Raw genomic sequence first — 20,284 nt, forward strand, 5'->3', positions numbered from 1 at the left:
AGATGTTGGCTCGGGTTTGACTGACATTGTTTGATGAGCTGTTGGGGGGCAGGTGGAGCATGAGGCTGTTCATTTTGGATAACAGCCAATAACGAGAATCGAAAAACTGACGTGATTGAGCATTATACTATGCTAAATCTAAGTAGAGCACTTTGACAAACGGCGTCCCCCTAGGCAGGGTAAGAACTGGGCAAGAAAGCAGCCTCCTCACATATTGCTTTGTGCGCCAATGCGCTTTGCCAAAGGGAGAGCGCGCAGAGACTCACAGAGAGAGAGAGAGAGAGAGAGAGAGAGAGAGAGAGAGAGAGAGCGCAAACCTCTGTTCTGCGCCTCATCACTAGTTTGCCGCCCAGTTCTCGTGCGCTCCTGTGCCTCTGCTTTCGGAAAATCTCTGCCTTCTCAAAACAAATCTCACCTGAGTTGTAGAAAATGGAGCTCCCCTCGCTTCCTCCCGGCGCCCTGGGCGATTTTGACGAGCGCCACTCGCTCCCCGCAACTCCTTTCAATGTTACACTCCCCGAGGACCTGCTGCTCCTGCCGTCAAAAAGCAACGGGACCAACAAGGCTGCAACCAGAGACACCACAAGTCTCATCCTATCCGTTTGTATCACGGCTCTCTACTCTCTCATCTGTTTGGTGGGACTGCTGGGAAACGTGCTGGTAATGTACGGGGTGGTCAGGTAAGAGATGCATGATAAACAAAGACGCATACATCAGTGAGTAGGGAAACAAATGATTCGTGACCAAGTTCGTATTTATAACCATAATATGCTGCTGGCTACATGCTGATCAGTGAAAACCAACACCCCCACACACGTTTCCTAATAGCATAAGATCCAGTATGGAAATTAAAAAATATAAAATATAAAATTATGAAATATCTTTATTATATTTAAAGAACATTTAATATTCGGTGACTATAATTTTTAATGGGATGTGTCTAAAATACATTTTCACTGCCATATTACTGCCTTTATGATGGTCCTTTGTAATTGCTCACAGTTCCAGTGCGTCCGAGAGCCACTCTCTAACACACCCACACCAACACACACAACTCCTACACATGCGAGAGGAGGAAGGGAGGGGCTGGAGGGCGGCGTGACCTACAGTTTAGCGTTGACATTACAGGAATGATGGTGCTATAAACTCAGGTGATTAATTTCCATTGGGAAACCCTCACCTGCAAGTCCAAAGCAATGAACGTGGCACTGTGGGTTACTTATCCGTGTACTGAAGATTCGTGTCATGTTGGTTTGATGCTCAAATAATGCAGCGTGAAAGTCGCCTCACCGAACCGCCTCCTAAGTTCCTGGAGAAATGTTTTTGGGTTTTTTTTGGTTCAATTTCACAATAATCAAACAAAGTGAATATGAAAGATATTGTGCTCACTCTCTCCCTGGCAAAGAAATTACATTCAGAGTGAGATCAGAATATAATGTAATAAATCTCTTTATGTGCTGGATTAAGAGAGAAAAAAAAAAGGCCAGACATCCCTTTGTCCTCTGTCACCCTATTACAACCTGTTGCTGCAATTTGTTAAAATGCGACCAACTACTGTCATACTGTGGACTCCTGTGGAGGAATCCATCTTTAAACAGCCAGACAACTGCTCAGCAGGCATTCAGACAAGGCTGGTCACTAGCAAAAGAAATAAAAACAAAACAAAACAAACTATTCTATGAATCTGAAATCAAGGAGGAGTTTTGGATGATTTTTCAGCTGGAATCAACTCATTACATAGACGTGCAGTTTAATGGAGGCTCACGGTCACTTTGGCAGAGCGTAGAGGCTCTCATGCATTTAGTGTAGTGCCATAAAAGCATTATGTATCTAAAAAGCTCTTTTATGAGTTCAATATTTTGCGAGGGGAAATAGCAGATGATTGGTTTGAGAACGGAAAAGGATTAGATTAAACAATAAATTGGTTTCTAACCCTGAAATGTTTTAACTGAATTTATGAGTCAACCACACGAGGCATCTTCTTAGCCACACAGGCCTTGAAAAAAATTCAGTATCCTCCAATCATCAACTGCTCCCGTCGACCATGAGACAGAATCAGGTAAAAGTGCCCCGTGCTTTTTCTTCCAACCATCCAGGTACACCAAGATGAAGACCGCTACCAACATCTACATCTTCAACCTGGCTCTCGCCGACGCTCTGGCCACCAGCACCCTTCCCTTCCAGAGCGCCACATATCTGATGAGCACGTGGCCCTTTGGGGAGCTGCTGTGTAAAATGATCATCGCCATTGACTACTACAACATGTTCACCAGCATCTTCACGCTCACCATGATGAGCGTGGACCGCTACATCGCGGTTTGTCATCCGGTGAGGGCCCTGGACTTCCGCACGCCTGCCAAAGCCAAGCTCATCAACGTCTGCATCTGGATCCTCTCCTCTGCTGTCGGAGTCCCTGTGATGATCATAGCTGTTACCAAGGTGACAGATGAGGGTGAGGGACTTTCTTGTTTCAGGAAAAATGCTGAAAATTGCCATCATATTATAAAAACTTCACTTCTCCTCACAGGCTTTTTAGATCAGCAGTTGCAAATGTTGATTTCAAGAAGTATTCATGCTGTAAAAGAGAATACATTTGAGTTGGGTTATTAACTTAAATTAGCTTCTCAACATGGCCCTCTATTAAACCTCTAATTGTTTTAACTCCTCAGGAGCCACTTCCTGCACACTCAGATTTCCCAAACCTGCGTGGTACTGGGAGACAGTTATGAAAATCTGCGTGTTCATCTTTGCCTTTGTGATACCCGTCCTGGTCATCACCATCTGCTATGGTCTGATGATCCTGCGACTCAAGAGCGTCCGTCTGCTCTCTGGCTCCAAAGAGAAAGACAGGAACCTGCGGCGGATCACCCGCATGGTCCTGGTGGTCGTGGCAGCCTTCATCATCTGCTGGACTCCCATTCACATCTTCATCATTGTCAACACCATGGTAGATATTGACCGCAAGGACCTCTTTGTAATGGCCAGCTGGCATCTGTGCATCGCACTGGGCTACACCAACAGCAGTCTCAACCCTGTGCTGTACGCCTTCTTGGACGAGAACTTCAAGAGGTGCTTCAGGGATTTCTGCCTGCCCTATCGGTCCCGACTGGAGCAGAACAGCTTCTTTAGAACGCGCCAGAGCACACAGGAGCCTGCGTCTGTTTGTGCTGCTGCGACAACACAGAGACCGCCAGCTTGACTAGGCATGGATCAGTGGCGGGGGGAGACAGTTCAGGATGACCTCCAGACTGATGTCACACAGGTGTCCACCACAGGAGTCTGAGTCCGCAGATATACAGAAAGCTTTTGACTTAAAATCAAGATAAATTATCGATTGTTTGTTTGAATTCATGTAATGAAATACCTGTGTCCCAATGGGTTTATGAGAGAAGGACATACCCAATGCACTCATAGGAACACACACACACACACACACACACACACACACACACACACACACACACACACAGTACAGTCAGAGAGTATTCGAAGAGTTATATGTTTTTTACTGCTTTGACACTATCTTCACAAGAAAAAGTGCTGAAGTACAGTGCTGACTCTAATTTGTCTATGTTTGTGGGTTTTCACATCCATATTAGGTGAACAACGTAAGACTCATAGCCGTGTTTATACATAGTCTCACAATGTTCAGATTTTTACTAGAGACATTGATCATAAACACTCAGACAAGGCCACCAAGGAATCATTTCATAGCCAAACCGTGGTTGGTGTACGAGTGGTTGAGTCAGTCACCAAACCTCAGAACCACAGATCTTTTTTTTTTTTCACGTGATGGAGACCAGACTTACTGAGAAATCTCTTATAGCAACAAGAAGTGAAGAACGCTGCAGTACAGGCTTAGCAGAGCATCAACAAGGAAGATACTACTGTGAGTCACACACTTCAGCCAGTCATTGATCTGCAGCTAAACACATGATGACTTTATTTAGGTTTAGGTTAGCTTGTAAAATTGCTTTCTATTCCCTTAAATTGGGGGACTGGGGGATACAGTGGGTTTGCTGAAAACATCTGCTTGCTATGGCTGAAAAAACAATGCTATGAGAGTGGTGCCAGTGAACCAAAACAGTAAAGTTGCAGGCCAAAAAAACCAAAACAATAAGCTGAAAGACGCTATAATGCTCTGTAGAGCTGAGGGGGACTGCAGAGTCAAGTGATAATTATCTGTGGGTTTATCACTACAACCAGCCCCTTTCACATAACACATTGCCATCGAATCGATTGTTAATATAAAATGTTTATCTTCAAAGCTGAATTTGCTTTGAGCCTTTACCTGAAAAGTGTTTCATATCCTATCTAGTGCACTGGAGTACAGAGCCAACACAATGAAAACTGTGCCTCTGTCCTGTATATCTTGACTATTAATAGACTTGTCACTCAACCTCACTGGGGAGGTAATGAGAATCCAATAATGTGAATGTTTAGCTGAGACTATGTTTTCATTGTCTCTGTGATATTTAGATTAGAGGATGTATCCAATTTCATGCACGGTTCTGTGGGAGGAGTAATAATACAGATGAAAGCCACACACAGAATTAAGAACATTTTTAAAGGAGGTGAAAATTTATATGACTGCAGCTCAATGTTTCAGTGTTATTTATTCCACTTTTTTTTGAAGCAATACTCCATGAAAGATCCTTGTAAAAGACAGCTTAAATAAAACGATGATTAAAGATTTGATGAGTGGAGCCTCCAGCATATATTCACCATGAACATCAGTGTTCAGCTGACTCACTGTTTCCACTCCTCCAGCAGTTAGGCTGCTCTGTTCTCTTGCACAACCAAAATATTCAGCTGACAGTAAACTGAGGAGCTGCAGTTTCAACTCAAAGTGAGGTGACTGAATGACCCCAAAGTGGCATGGAGGCTGAAGTCCAAATTGGATCAAGTGCATTAGCAAGCAACAACAATCTTCCTATACATACTACGATTTTCCAACGACGATGGTTGGACACTTGCAGGAGGAGATGTGCATATTTTTGACACATTTTGAGAGAACAGTCAAACAGATGCCAGTCATCTTGCCACTGCAGCAATGCAGTTTTGTTTAAAAAGGCAGGCATTTACACTATATACTGTATCAAGTGTAAAGATAATATTGTTTGTAACAGCATATTAAGGGATAATGTGATTCTTTTTTGTTTTGATGTGCTGTCCAGCTGTTGTGCCATTAAGCTTCACTTGTTACCAATTAGAAAAGTCAAATGTTAAAAAAAACTATGTATTTACACTAAGTGCTATAAGTATTAAGCAAAGCATTCAAAATCTACAAAAAAAAAAAGTTCCTGTGTTCAGTCTGGACAATCTCTAACCTTTTTAAGAGCATTAATAAATGTTTTCTTCAGTGTGGTCGATAATATGTTCAGCTGAAGGAAAATCTGTACCATAATGCCTTGTGAATTGTTTTGTAGAGAAAAGTGCTTGATCTTTATAAAATTCTCGTATTTTTTGTTTCAGCAAATACAGTACAGAAAGTATCTTATTGTATAAATGTAGAAAATGCTTTAGTCTTTTGAAAACATTAATACAACTGTCATATGGCATAAACTGTATCTTGTAAGTGCTTTTATTTTTGAAATATTGTTGTTGATAACTTTCAGTTTTAATCCAAAAGATTGTTTTTTGTGGTCATTATTACAGATGTTGTTTGCCCTCTGTAAATATCAGTGAGGGCTCATGGGAGTTATGCATGCAATCAGTTGGTACGATGATTTATGGATTACTGATCGGGTCCATGTTGACCGGAGCTCAAGGGCCGTTGACCCGGAAGCCCCTTGTGGTCTCATGTCACAGGGGTGAGTGGATGCATCTAAATGTGCGTGTAAATGTGACTGAACAAATGAAAGCACAAAGTGGAATCAATCAGGGATGACACCAGATGCCCAGGAGAACTAACTCATTTAACAATGCATCAAGACAAGGTTAAGGCAGGTGATATTCAATATTTCTGTTATTATCAACAAATCCTGCGAAATTCCCCAGCCTGTCTGCGGCTCTCACCCAAAGCTCAGTGACTCCTACAAAGATGTAAATCCTAAAAAACGAGACACAAATATTTACTTAATTAAAATAAAAAAAAGATGAGGAGCGTATTTCTTGGGGATTATTTTCAGCAGTGGATTTGATGTTCTACTAAGTATTTACAACAGCAGGACAGTGTACGAGGGATCGACTCAAAATAAACAGTGCTCATGTTCTTGATAATGAAGGAACATGTCATCCGGTACACAGTGTGTCTCACTGATGTGCTTTTGAGATTTTTTGGACAGTAGTGGGGCTTCATAGCACAGAGGAGTATTTTAGGTCGGCTTTGGCTACACAGGCAATATCTTTTAGTTGGAGCAATTTGGTATCGTTTTTTTTTCGTGCTTCCACACAATTTGTAGACAGTGAAGCAAATGTAGAATATAACCAGACTTATCCTTCAAATTACTCAGGCCCAATGCCCATGAGTGACACAGAGTCAGACTACCACTTTATTCACAGTTTTTGCATACTCATCTAGGTAAAGGAAATCACAAAATGAACCACTGTACTGTCTTTTTAAAATAATTAATTTTCATTGAATGTGGACTGTGCACACGCAACTGCATGGGTCGCACTGGAGTGCAAGTCGAGTACTAACAGCCGTGATTGGTCAACACCCACTGTGACATTATTACAGATATTTTTGTATGATGGTCCATGGATTACATGTTCAAGTGGTCTTTCGTTGAATTTCTTGCACACATTAAAGGGCTGAAATCATTCTCTGCTGAAAGCCTGATGATGTCTCAAAGAATAGAAACCGTTATTGGATGGCGTCCCTCCCCCGCGTGTTTAGGGGGGGCCTGCAGGACCTGCTGAAGATTTCCCTGTGCTACATAGCAGAGCATACAGTTTGTTCTCCATGAAATATACATGTCTATATGTTCACTGTGTAAAAGACAAATGAAAAAGCAAGAAAATGAATAATTTAGTCAAACACCATTAGCTGGCCCCTGATTTGACAAGACTGCATGGTGGCCTTTTTAAAACGTAATTACTAAAGTGCTTTATTCAATAGAGCAGTCAGATGTACAGCGCTACTGTCATGTTTGAACACTCAGTTGTAGCTGTGATCTTTGCCCTTAGAGAAACAGTCTTGTTCTGGATTTTGAAATCTTTCTTTTTTTTTTTTCTGAGAACCTGAATGCACATGCAACATTTTTTTTAATCGTAAGCTATCAAACACGTACAGTTACAGTCAGATAATCTGTAGACCAGTTCCAGGGTGACAAGAAGACAGTTAAAAGCTTTCATCTTCTGACCCTAACTAATGCACAAAAACAAATCGACAGAGAACAGAGATTGAATCTTGTTGAAGCATTTATAACAGCTGTCTCACTGTTCCCCTGCTAGCATTCCCTTCATAGTATCAAAAGCTTAGAACATCCAGTAGTTTGAAGCAAGATATTGTTTTTTGTTTCATCTGGATGTCACTTGTTATCTGACTTCGCCTTCTCATTTGTCTGTGAGGGAGACTTCGTGAATTGAAGTGAGTGAGGGAGATGTCTTGGTCCTCAATAATGCTTTGAAGACATATTTGTTGATTGGCCTGCTGGAACACGATTACCTTGTTTGGCAGCTTGAACGGAAGCACGACTTGAGCTCCATTACGCCACAGTGTTGCAGCCATGTAATTCTTTGGACGTAACAGCAGACACCTACATCCTCTAAGCGAGGCTTTTTCACACAACACAGCATCTTGGCCGATAGTGCACAGCCTGCCAGCGCTCAGTCAAACCATATAATCCCAAAACTAAAGATGTAGCCAAAGGGAATCAGTGAATGAGATGATAATTATGCAGAAATCTGGATAATGCATTTGGTGATTTGGCCTGCTGCTTTGTGCGATACTCTCTGTAGTGAGACGGATCACCAAACCTTGTTTTGCCAGAAGTGCAAAACACTCTGAAGCAAGTTTTTCTTGATGTTTCACAAGGCACCAAATACTTGGGTATACCTTGCTGAGGACCTTTGACAGGGATTCAAAGTGGGTGCCATCTGCCAGCTGAGAGTCATGAGGGACTATATGAAAATGATTGGGGTGGTGAGTGGGGGTGGCTGAACCTAGATTTCACTTTGTAAAAAAAAAGCAAGGCACTCCCCATGGTTGTAAATGTTTTCTTTGAACCATTCTCTTGATTTTTTTAAAAACACTGCGGCAACCTCCCCATGACATGTCAAAATTATATAATAATGTCACGTTCGTACTTTTTGAAATCATGAACCCCAGTAAACTTACTAATGTACGCCCAATTTTACAGGTGTCGGGGAGCTCGCCTCCATATGTGAGCAGTTAAGAAACCCTGTTGTGGCCTTTTGGTCGGGGCTGAGGACCACAAGATTGAAAAGTTTGCATGGACTAAGAAAGATGTGCGCTGATCAGCAGCGTCTCTCTTCAGCTGCTGTCCATAAAGGTGATTTATAAGATCATAGTTTACATGGACTTCTGTTAGTAATTAGCACACAATCAATGTGACAAAGACGTCACGTGAATTACTAGAAAAATAAGTTAAAGGGATGAGTCCCACGTCGGGGTATTTCATTAACAGGGTTTAATGCCCGGTGTCACCCAGTCAACATAACAGATGTGTAAATATGCATGAGATAAAGAGATTGGCCCTTCTTACCAGCCCCTGCACAGCTGTTGGTCCTCCGCTGTGGGACTCACGAGAAGCCATCAACCCACTGGACGAGGAGTCCAATCTATCAAGGCAATCTCCAGTAATTACAAGGTCCACAGGCGATGGAGTACCAGCAGCTTAACAACAAGAGAGATATTCATTTGCTAATGATACCCTATTTAGTTTCCTGCGCACACGCTCACTGAAATCCATGTTTTCTCAGAGTAAACCATCCCCTTATTAGAGCTTTCAGCAGGCTGAAGCCGAACAACATATCCTCTGCCAGGGTAACATTTGAGTATTTCATACATTTAGTATTTTGTACATCACTTGATGCATTAGGAACAGCCAGGGGCATTTGTCGTTGTGTGGTACGACTGCTGAACAGCAGCACTTGCTTTATTTATCCAGACTTTAAGCCACGGGAAGGGTGATGGTATGAGAATTATGTGCTTGTTTGAAGATGATGTTTACACATTTTTGAGGGGTTTGGTGTATTCCCTTAAAGTAAAGAGCAATATTTCTCAGATGTGTTAATCTCCAACTGCAAAATGCAAGCTATTAGACAATGCACTGTCTTCAAAGTGATTTATGACTTATATGGTGACAGAAAGGAGTGGAATGAATGCTTTCTCGCAAACACACACACACACACACACACACACACACACACACACACACACACACACACACACACACACACACACACACACACACACACACACACACAAGGAAAATGGCAAAAGGATGTTAAGTGTTTTAAATGTGTTTTGCAGGTAATGTGTTAAGAAAGAGAAAGAGAAAGAGAGAGAGAGAGAGAGAGACAATGAACAAACTGTGAAGAGTATTATTTCGACAAAAGCCTCCTGCTGCGTCATATTCAACAGGTTCCCACTATGATGGACCATTTGATGAAAACGACCTTGAGTAAAGCATTAAATCATCGTAAAACTTTCAATGTGTCTTGATTAAGACATGTGTTAAGTACAATTTGAAATCTCAAGTTAATCAAAGAAAGCAGCAGGGTGACTCAAGTGCTGCCAGATCCCAATCAAGGCAGAGCTAAATGATGCAAATTGTGTTCTATTGTAGGGTTATAAATTGATGCTAGCATGATGCTACTGTTCATGAATGCACCCTGCAGCCTGTCACGAGCCTGTTACAGATGTGTAGTGTGAAGCACACGCAAAGACAGTGTTGCCAAAACAAAAGCTCATGAAAGCCTTATGCTCTGAGCTCTGAGTGCAGCAGCCAATAGCTGTGATTAATTTGGCTCTCCATTTTTAGAGTGAATGTGTGGCAGTGCAGGTGCTTGAGACTCCCCAGTCTCCTCTGTGATTAGGTTAACAAGAGGAAGATTAGAGCCCACATGCGTTATGAAAAATCACGTTATATTTTCTACGAGCAAGGGATTAATCACAGGATGTCACTGCCGAATTCCTCTGGGTATCTCTCTTTCTGCTGGTAATGTATGAGATTTCTGAGCATTGCGTTTTTTTTTCATTGCTCCATCTTTGACATCTCTTAAACTGTCATATGTTAAAGATGGTTGCTATAAACACCCCTTCTTAACCTCACAGCCTAAATCCCTCCCGTTTACGTACAATGCGTATGCACAGGGAATGTTTTTAAAAGAATTCAGATTTTAATGTACACCGGTCTGAAAGTCTTGAAGATATGGAACCAAAGAGCAACCATGCAAAAACTACATTCTATAACAGGTTCAAGAAATTTAACGTGGTCCAGAGGTTTTAGGAAATTGTCCATAAAACAAAATTTTGTACTTAAAATTCAGACACAGTGACCAAAAAAAATAAAGGATGCATGTCTAAATGTAATTTAATCAGTGTCATCACTCCCTGTAACCGCCTGAAGCATGATATGACTGCATATTTTACTCACCTTGGTGTTTGCCAATGTAACAGCTCCAGGCAACATTTCAAGAGAGAAAATGTTAACTGCAGCCACAGTAAAGAGTGAAATGTCAAATTATCTTTTTGGTTGAGTCATTGCTAAAGCAAATAATATGCTTGTCTTTTGGAGTTGAAAATGTGTCACTTTTTTGTGAGGCAGTGCAGTGGGTTTACGTAACTGTTACTAAAATATACAAAGAAGAAAAACGTTCTTTTCAGAACACTGTTCTGTGATCACCTCTAACTTGTTGAAAAAAAGGTTCGTAGAAGTATTCCAGCGCTCATAAAGAAAGCTCTCTGTCTTCTAATACCAAAAAGTCATTTCAGGTTCAAGAAATTACAGCCAAGTAGCAGAACAAAAGCCTTGGAAAGTTAAGCAGTTAAGTGCAATCCTCTAGCTTGTTTCTGAAACAGTAACAGCCACTGTACAACCATTACTGACGAGCAATGAAACGGTGCTTCTAAATGTATTGCTGACATTTCTTCTTTGTCGCAGAACAGCGATGCAAAAAAAACAGGGGAAGAGGTTCACTCTGATCAGTTAACTGCTTGTGAAAGATACATTAGCATTTCAAAGCTTTTTGAGAGGCTTTTAGCCACGACGGCTTTTCACAGGTCTCAGTCCTTATACTTCATCATCAAACCTTTTGGTCAGATGAGAGAAAGATGAGACAAGCAGGGACCGTGTGCATTTCACCCCAGATAAAACACAAAGGTTTGTAGCTTTGATGTATGTACTTGTACCATCATTTGCATCCTTAAGTGTTTCTGATTTAAAAGCATGACTCCATACATATGGGATGTGGTGTTTGTATCCATAATAGACATACAGTAAAATAACTACGGTGCAGCTGCTGGGCAGCTGTGTCCATATGTGAGCAAAGCAGACAGTTTTTTCAGTGGCTTAAAATGACTTACCTGTAGATCTGATGATAATGCCCTATACTACTGTACGTATTATTGTCTAACTAAATTAAATTTGGTCAAAGATGAAGGGCACTGATAATCAGATCGGACTGTAATGCAATAATGGCACATTTTGCTCCTTCCCTGCAGCAATGCTTTCAACAATATGGGGAGACCAAACTTTAAAGTTTTTTCTTTAAGATATTGAAGTTATGAACAACAAAATGTTTGTTGTACTTGTCATTTCTTAACAAAAGTCTTTCAGATTGACTGAAATATCAAACCTTGTTAAAATAATGTGCATTTTGTTTTATGGTGGATTTTCCCTTTTTCTAATCACAGTTTTAGATTTAACACCCTGTCAACATGTCTGTGGTTACTGCATAGCAGGGCTGAAACTTCAACTTTTATTATTTAGTAATTTTATCACTTCTTTGACTGCAGATTATTTTGCTGATTAGAGTTGAAAGTGACATTTTAAAATGGCTTGTTTTGTCCAACCAACAATCTAAACCAAAAGATATTCTGTTTATTGTCATACAAAAATAAGACAAGCAGCACACCCTCACATCTGAGAAGCTGGAACCAGGGAATGTTTGTATTCTAGATTGGAAAATTACTAGTACTACGACTATGGCTACGACTACTAGTACGACTACTACTGATAAATATAAGAAAAACGACAAACAAATAATTGATTATAAAAAAAAAATAGTTACAATACAGTTGATGTATAGGATAAGAAAAGTCTTAAAAACTTAAAATGTTATCTTTATTTTCAGACAGGGAAACCAAGGATGCAGGATACATTATGACATGTTATCAAATGTCCAAATAGCCACACAACAATTTTGTGTGGCCTGGGTAAAATGAACAGTAGTCTCACATATTAAACCCACTGAGTATACATGTCCTGTCTGAACCAAGGTAAATGGAATTATTGCATTAAAGAAAAGAAGGAAAAAAAAAAAACATTAAAAAGACTATTGTTTGGGGATGTCATTAAAAGGCTTTGCACTCTCATTTCCTTTATGTAGATGCAAACAATCACATTCACAAACGTCACATACGCCATCTTACAGTCATACTGATGATTTTTAATGTAATGAATTCAAAGGGAACATCAAAAACTAGATTTAAAAAAATAGTCTCTCATTTGTCATGAACTACCAAACATCCATCAAAATTTTCCCCACAGGAAGAGCAGAGTTCTCGTAAAAGGGGCTGAACCTCTCCTCTCCCCGCATCGCTCACACTCCCTTGGCTCAGCACAGGAAGTCACATACAGATTAACTCCCTCTCTAAGTTTAGGCAAGGCCCCACCTTGAAACAGGTCAAAAGATCCCCGATCATTCTCTTCCACAGATGGACATCAGCTCTCCTGCTTGTCTTTGACCAAAAGGACTGTGTGCTGCCCTCCACTGGAGGCCATCAGTACTGCACGGTTCTCCAGCTGTTTGCCTGACATCTTCACAGGGCTCCACTCATCATCCTCCACTCCTGTGCCAAGCTGCATGTTGGTACCCATGCCCCAGGCATACACAGATCCTAGAGGAAGCAAAGCCAACAGTAAATGGAGTGAGCATCTTTTTTTTTTTTAACCCACTTAGCTCATTGCAAATATTACACAACTTCAGCTGACAAACAGTTGGAAGAATACAATTCATATCAGCTGTTAGTACAGAGAATGTGCCATTATAAAAGGGTATTTACTTTACATCCAACTACTCTTAGGAGGACAGATGTCTGTTTTCCTGACAAAAGACATCTTGCAATCAAATGATTATTGATGGTCCTCTGTAAACAGCAGAAGAAGAAAGCTGCTTTTTACTGTCGTAAAACCTGTTAGTGCATAGTTCACTGGGGATGGATGTGTGTAGAAAAAGGAGACTTTTGACCAGAACGGTGACCCTCTCCTCACCTTAGCTGTATAAATAACCATTCAGAAAACATACAGTCGAATGGATTGTTTTTAGTGGCACTGTCAAATGACCAGTTTTATTGATGACCAGTTGTTGTAGAAGACTTGTTTTGGTTCACAAGTCAAGCAGTATAACACTCACACAGACTCAGACGTCAGTCACTGAACCGTCCCCTGCATTTGCTTTGTTTCTCACCTTCCCTGGTGACAGCGTAGCTGACAGACGCCCCACATGTCACACCACTGGCCGGCTCCATCCCCATCACAGGTGTGGGCTCACTCTTCTCCTCAGCCCCCTGGCCCAGACCAAGACGACCATACTCTGCTCTGCCCAGGCAATATACCTGTCCTAAAAGATGAGGAAAAAGGGGACTCCTGCTGAGACAAGTGCTAGAACATGACTTCTAACATCAATTGTATATTACTTGAGTACTCAAATCCAATAAGATAAATGTACTCATCAGACTTTGTGATCTAATCGAGACAGATTTTAACAGCCAGACAATGCACATCTGGATCTGATATGGTTGCAGTGTACCTTCAGCATCAAGGCAGACAGTGTGATGTTGTCCTCCAGAGAAGTCAACCCAGGAGGTTGTAGAGTTCTTGAAGCACGTCAGTTTTACTGGGACAAAACACATCTTGGTGCTTTTAGTGCCTGGTCAGATGAAAAAAAAAAAAAAAAAAAAAGAGGTAAGGACACACACAATAACCTCATAATGTCTGATGCAATTACCATGGAGTGTGAGCACCTGACTTCTAGCTAACCATAAAACCTTGTCAGATACCACTAGCGTTATAGTTAAAACACAACTTGGGTCAAATCACATTATCAAGGCCTAAACACTGATGTGCCATACTGACCCAGCTGGTGATAGTTGGAGAGGCCAAATCCATACACATGTCCTTCTTTTGATACAGCAAAAGTGAAGTACGCTCCACAGAAGGCATCTACGAAGTGAACTTTCCCTTTGACTTTTACCACCTGCGGTACCAGCAGCCGGCCTGAAATCACAGGACCGCACAGTCAGCAAGAACGCCTCAGTAATATACATTACACACAAGACAAGAAAACATCTATGGTCAGAATCATACAGTAATGTCAATTTAAAATATTTTACTCTTTTATTCCATCAAAACGTAAGAGGCTTGTGTTACTTACCGAGGCCTTTCCTGCCTCCTCTGTTTGAAAAATGCTCAGGCACTCTTCCCAGCTGACCCTGCTCGGCTGTGCCTGATGTGTAAAGATTTCCCTCGAGTGTTACCAGTACCAGGTGATCATTACCTATTAAAGCATTCATGAAAATTGAACAGAAACATTGTTATGAGTTAATATGCAGTGAACAAATTCAAACATGTGGCACTGAAGTGGACTGTTTCTTACCTGATGCAATTTTCACAACAGGTTCTGTCATGGGGACTTTGACTGGAACAGCAGATGTTTTCATGGGCTCCAGAAGACCTATAACACCATTGTTATCCTGGGAAAAAAAAAATGGTCCAGCATATTACTGGTTTAACCCAGAGATATGAAATGCTCATGTTTTGAGTTATAAAAAAAATACCACAGGGCTGTAAATGTGACCATTCTGATCACCAACCTTCTGAGTCTATGGTAATGATATAAAAATACTCGATGATTAAAAATGGGAACATTGTTTCATCTACAGGGGACATTTGCAGTGTGATTGTATGTCTTTCCTAAAAATTTTATTCTTTTTCTTGGATTAGTTATAAACAAATTCCCTCCTAGATTCTTCCATTAACAACGACAGAGCTGTGTCACGCAGTACAGTACTTGCACATACTTCTAATACATGCTTAGATGCTTCTGTAAATCCTGCTATATTATTATGAATTATTTCACATTTAGGCACATTTTCTCATGTAGTTGAGCAGTGCATTAGTCCACATGCTATATAAGTTTGGGTTCAGGGAATTATGACGATGATATTAATAAATGTAATGTAGTCTGTGTTCACATATATCATATACACTTAAAAGCCATTCAGTTCTGTTACAGTGTTGGTTGGTTAGTCTACTCTCGCCCACCAAAAAACTGAATTGTGCTAACAGGCAAACCAACCTACCTGGCAGTCCCGGTTACCACAAGTATTTCAAACAACTACTTGATGTGCGTTGGGCCAGTCTCATTAAATGTATTATTTGTAACTTTGGATTGTGGATGTTTTTTGTTTGTTTTTGCTATACTTCATTTGAAATTGATAATGTACTTCAAAAGAAAAACGTGGACCTGTAGCAGACAGTATGGGAGATGTGGAAATACTACAGAGTTCAGCAATAAAGGCAAAGCCAAATTTCTTATGAATGGAAATTAGTTGATGGGATGTGTAGTACCCATTTAGAAAACATTAAAAATATAAATGAGATCAGGAATAATTGTTTGAAAGATTTTTCAAAGCAGAGGTTACAGAGTGTTTTACACATAGTTTCAGCACTGTCAAAAATCAAGTGGGAATCTAGAAGGTAGGCAATGGTAATAGAGATTAATTGCCAGTGTGCCGCTGAGGGTAAATAATGAAATTTGTGATGAGTAATCTTGCAGGGGGAGTGATAAGTGCTGAGAGAGGAATAACAGTGAGGACTGGCTTTATGAAAGCTCATCAAACTATAGTTCAATGTTTTCAATTTTCTCTTTTTCATGAGTAAAAATGTGTAGCCCTTTTTGTACCCAAGCCTATAAAATGCTGCAGGTTTTTGGTCATGTAGCCACAAATAGCAGAGACCCCCCCCCCCCCCAAACTAGTCGACACATGATTTTTGTAACTTTTTTTTTAAACCCTCTCTATCCACAAAACTTTACAGTACCAGTAGAAATGTTCTGTACTCATGTTCACCTTCCACATTCACCTGACCATCACAAACACACAGCATGCGCAGTTTGGGTCCAGTCTTTTCAAAAGACATTTTCTGTCAGGATGGATACAAATCACTTATCAACTGGCAGACTGCTTGTCAGCTGGTCACTGGAGCATGTCACCATCATGCAGCATGTTTGGAATTGTAACAACTGTGAATCTCTCTCACACACAAACACACACACTTCCAAGCAAAAGCCTACGTGGCTGAAAACAGCAGGTAACTAACCCTGAAGGAGCCCCAGATGTACACAGTTCCATCCTCTGTGAGTGCAGCTGTGTGGCTGTCTCCTGCCGACACCTGCACCACCTTCTCCTCCAACGTCACCTTTCCTGGAATCATCTCAGACCCCTCCTCTGTTGTGTCCCGACCAAGGGCCCCTTCGTCATTACAGCCAAACGTATAGACCTGTGGTGTGGGGAACAAAGGAAAAAAATCAGTTTATCTAGGAAACTAAAGACACTTAAGTTAAAGTGTTAGCAGGAAATTAGCCATGCAATTTTGACAAAAAATAAGACAGATGTTAACTTACGTGGCCGGTGTCGCTCAGGCAAACAGTGTGCATGCCTCCAGCTATCACTTGCAAAGTTTTCTCTGGCAGGGAAACGAGGGCTGGCTTCTTCCTCTCAATGACGTCCTCGCCTAAACCCAACTGTCCAACATCACCCTGGCCCAGAACAAGAACCTGACCTGCCTCCTTGCCATGACTCCTGTGGGAAACTGATAAGCACACAGACACACAAACAATTTCATACCTGGCTGATTCAATTTGATCTCAGATTTTATTACTCTTTCAAACTTGACTGCAGCATTTAGTAAATAAATAAATAAATGGAGGGAAAAAATGTATGAAAATAAAATAAGCTTGTTAAAACTGTGGTGTTGCAGTGCGACATTTTTATAGCCACATACAATTTGATTTGATTCTTCAAGTTAGAAACATGTCTACAGTGCACGGTTAAAGTTTGGCTCAGTTGGGCTAGCAAGTTAACAATATATATAAAACCAACAAAAAATATTTTGTTGTCCCTGAACAGAGACATGGTTCCATTCAAGCCTTTATCAACTTTTTTTTTACCTTATCAACTTACCTTTCACTTTCTTGGAGTCTTTATCACCCTCCACAATAGCCTCAGACTTCCTCTTGGTGGTGGTCTTTTTAGCAGGCATGACAGCAACACTTTAGGAAAAACTTTGGGACACACATAAGAGGAGACTGGTGTAAGATTTTAATAACTTACCACAGGTTTAAGTCACTGAACTGTACAGCTGGTGGTGCTAAATGCCACAAAAGTCTCAAAAACACAACATAACTGCATCAGTGCCTTTGTGGCCAAGTCCAAACAAACACTATTTATTGGGAGCTTTGTCTTTTCTTTCAAGGTCAATAGACAAAGACATATGATAGATCAGATGGATGTTGAATATAAATAAAAAACCTAATATGGTTGACTTTATATGTGCTGAAATGTTTACATTTGGAGAAAGCCTTAAGATGCTTTCAACCCATAATGTCTATTGCCATCTTAACATTACTAATGATCAGCAATGGTATGAGCAACTACTGGATCTAAGGCCTGAGCTGCACGGTCACATGACAGCCTGGGCATTTGAGGACATATCATGGGTACACGTGTGTCCTATGGTGCAAGTACTCCCAATGAGCATATTTCATAGTTGACATTTCAACATGTTTACAGGAGAACAGAGCCATCAATAATGCTTTTCCTGATGTGACATGTCAAAATGTCTGCACAAACAAAACATTCCATTAGAGCTGGAGCAATTAGTTGATAACGAGAGAATTAATCTACATCAACATTTTGATAATTGATTTAGTCACTGATCAAACAAAAATGTCCTTTTCACTGGTTCTAGCTTCTGAAAGGTGAGGATTACTTGACTTTCTCTCTTTTTAAAAATCCCTAACTGGAGTGTCCTTGGACTGCTGGTCAGACTAAATGAGCAATGTGAAAAAGTCGCTGGACTCAGGGAAGTTGCGATTGGCAGTTTTTATTATGGTCTGATGTTTTATACGTTAAATGATTAATCACAAATGAACACATCATACGGTAATTAATACAAAAGTTTGGTGCAGCCCAACTTGTGATGACATCCAAATATTATCTGTTGTAAGGTGTAAGGGAAAAAGTCAACAATATTGATTCTTCAACATTAATAATGAAGATAACATTTTTTATATATTATTTAAAAAAAAATAGGGCTGGGTGTGGTATGAATAAACTAATGGACCAATTAATGTATTGATTCAATTTTGTGATATACTTGTTTCCTCTTTTGTAACCACCTATTTTTGGGGTTTCCTCTTGGCACCACTGTATCTGATTAAGTGATTGAAATGAATATATTAATAATATTTTTTTTAAAAGTGACATTCCTGTATAATGCCCCCATACAACACTGAAGATCAATAACAATGTCGTGGGGCTTAAAAAGGCATACCAATGTACCAGAGTAATATAGACACTCTCATAAACTCACAAGCCTACAACAAACCGGAAGGAACAATCAGTCTTTATTTTGGTCGTAACACTGACCATAAGCTGTTCAACAGCTGTCGGAGGCTCATTTCAATGGATGGCAGTGTCAGGTTCCTTCACCCCACGCACAGCTGTGCTTCGTTTCGTGTCTGCTCCCATGCTGGTATGAAAATGGTTCCTTGTGCTACAATTTGAACTGGAATCACACTAAGCTTTCATAATAGAGACCAACGTCCGTCTTGAGGACATGTTTAGAGAGAAGTGTCAGTGCTTTAAGATTTAACTTAAATGCGCAGTTTAAAATAAGCAGCGTGATCTAACGTTGGCAGTACCCATGTGTCCTTGCTAACATTTACCATTTTACCTAACGTTAGCTGCAGACGGCTGTCCTTCGGTCTAGTTCTTGATCGCAAATAAAGGTGACACAGCCGGATACTAAAACGGTAAATATAACGTTTTTACCTCATAACCAATGTTAGCAGACTCGCGTCAAAGTGTAGCTAGTCTATAGGACACTGGCTAACTGTCTGCGATCCAGCTAACTAGCTAGCGGCGTTAGCATGACATTCGGGAATGAATGAACCACAGTGATATAATTTATTGAATGAACTTCACATACATCGATTCAGTGGTGTTTATTGTTGCATGTCTTTTCCAGATGGGCAGTTTAGGAGCTGATAATTTACTAACCTGTGATACGTAGAAGACTGTAGTTTGCCTAGAAGTGAACGTGCGCAGCCTGTTCCCGGTCTTGAGACACGCACTACACGCGCGACGTCACGTTCAGCGGGGGCTTAAAGGGACAGTAGCACTCAAACCTGCAGTCATGGAAGAAGAGCTCCGATCATTGACCCACGTAGAAGCGCTGATATGAATGGCCAGCACTGGCCAGCACAGGCCAGACGAGCCGGCTTGGGATGGACCGGCGAGAAGGGGTGAAAGTAAAGCGACCGACAAGTGCAGCACATTTTTGGGAACGTCTGCAATAGTGTTGGGACGAATTCCACAAGCGATACTTGATTTTCATTTACAGACAGAGTGGAACAGATGTGTTTGGCTGTTGAATGAGTCAAAAATTTAGAGATTCCATTATTAATTATTATTTTTTCCATGCTTGAATTTTAATTTCTGGTCTTCTAAAGGTCTTCTAAAACTTTTGACCAATAATGTATAAGATCATGATTTGAAAAGTAACTCGAAACTGTAGCTGTAACACACATGTAACGACGTAAAAAGTACAATAATTACACTATCTCTGAAATCTTGTGGAGCTGGAGTGTACAGTATTATAACATGGAACTACTCAGATAAAGTGCAAGTACCACAAAATTGTACTTGAGTACAGCGCTTGGGTATATGTATTTAGCTACACTCCACCACAGCTCATAACTCAATGTAAAACGAGTCCACAGATGTAAAAGTCCTGCGTTCCGAATTTTGCCTGTACAAAAGTAGTAGAAATAAAACAGGAAGAAAATAGAGACACTCAATTACCCC

General features: G+C 40.6%; 2 protein-coding genes and 1 long non-coding RNA gene across 3 annotated transcripts; 2 read left to right on the forward strand and 1 right to left on the reverse strand.

Moving 5' to 3' along the window:
- The first annotated feature begins 363 nt into the window (after positions 1-363).
- On the forward strand, positions 364-3,402 carry oprd1b (opioid receptor, delta 1b). Its single transcript, XM_040118911.1, has 3 exons — positions 364-680; positions 2,097-2,452; positions 2,670-3,402. The coding sequence occupies exons 1-3, from the start codon at positions 430-432 to the stop codon at positions 3,197-3,199; spliced, it is 1,137 nt and encodes a 378-aa protein (XP_039974845.1). The 5' UTR covers positions 364-429; the 3' UTR covers positions 3,200-3,402.
- An 8,838-nt stretch (positions 3,403-12,240) lies between these two features.
- Positions 12,241-19,665, reverse strand: rcc1 (regulator of chromosome condensation 1). Its single transcript, XM_040118896.1, has 10 exons — positions 19,478-19,665; positions 17,378-17,478; positions 16,819-17,006; positions 16,515-16,694; positions 14,791-14,887; positions 14,569-14,691; positions 14,271-14,411; positions 13,945-14,064; positions 13,603-13,755; positions 12,241-13,033 (listed from the first exon to the last, which is right to left on the reverse strand). The coding sequence occupies exons 2-10, from the start codon at positions 17,454-17,456 to the stop codon at positions 12,858-12,860; spliced, it is 1,257 nt and encodes a 418-aa protein (XP_039974830.1). The 5' UTR covers positions 17,457-17,478; positions 19,478-19,665; the 3' UTR covers positions 12,241-12,857.
- LOC120784801 lies at positions 18,827-20,049 on the forward strand. Its single transcript, XR_005706495.1, has 3 exons — positions 18,827-18,950; positions 19,162-19,230; positions 19,446-20,049. It is a non-coding gene; the product is annotated as an uncharacterized LOC120784801 (long non-coding RNA).
- The last annotated feature ends 235 nt before the right edge of the window (positions 20,050-20,284 follow it).

The sequence above is a fragment of the Xiphias gladius genome, chromosome 22 (assembly GCF_016859285.1).
Source record: "Xiphias gladius isolate SHS-SW01 ecotype Sanya breed wild chromosome 22, ASM1685928v1, whole genome shotgun sequence".
NCBI classification, from domain to species: Eukaryota; Metazoa; Chordata; class Actinopteri; order Istiophoriformes; family Xiphiidae; genus Xiphias; species Xiphias gladius.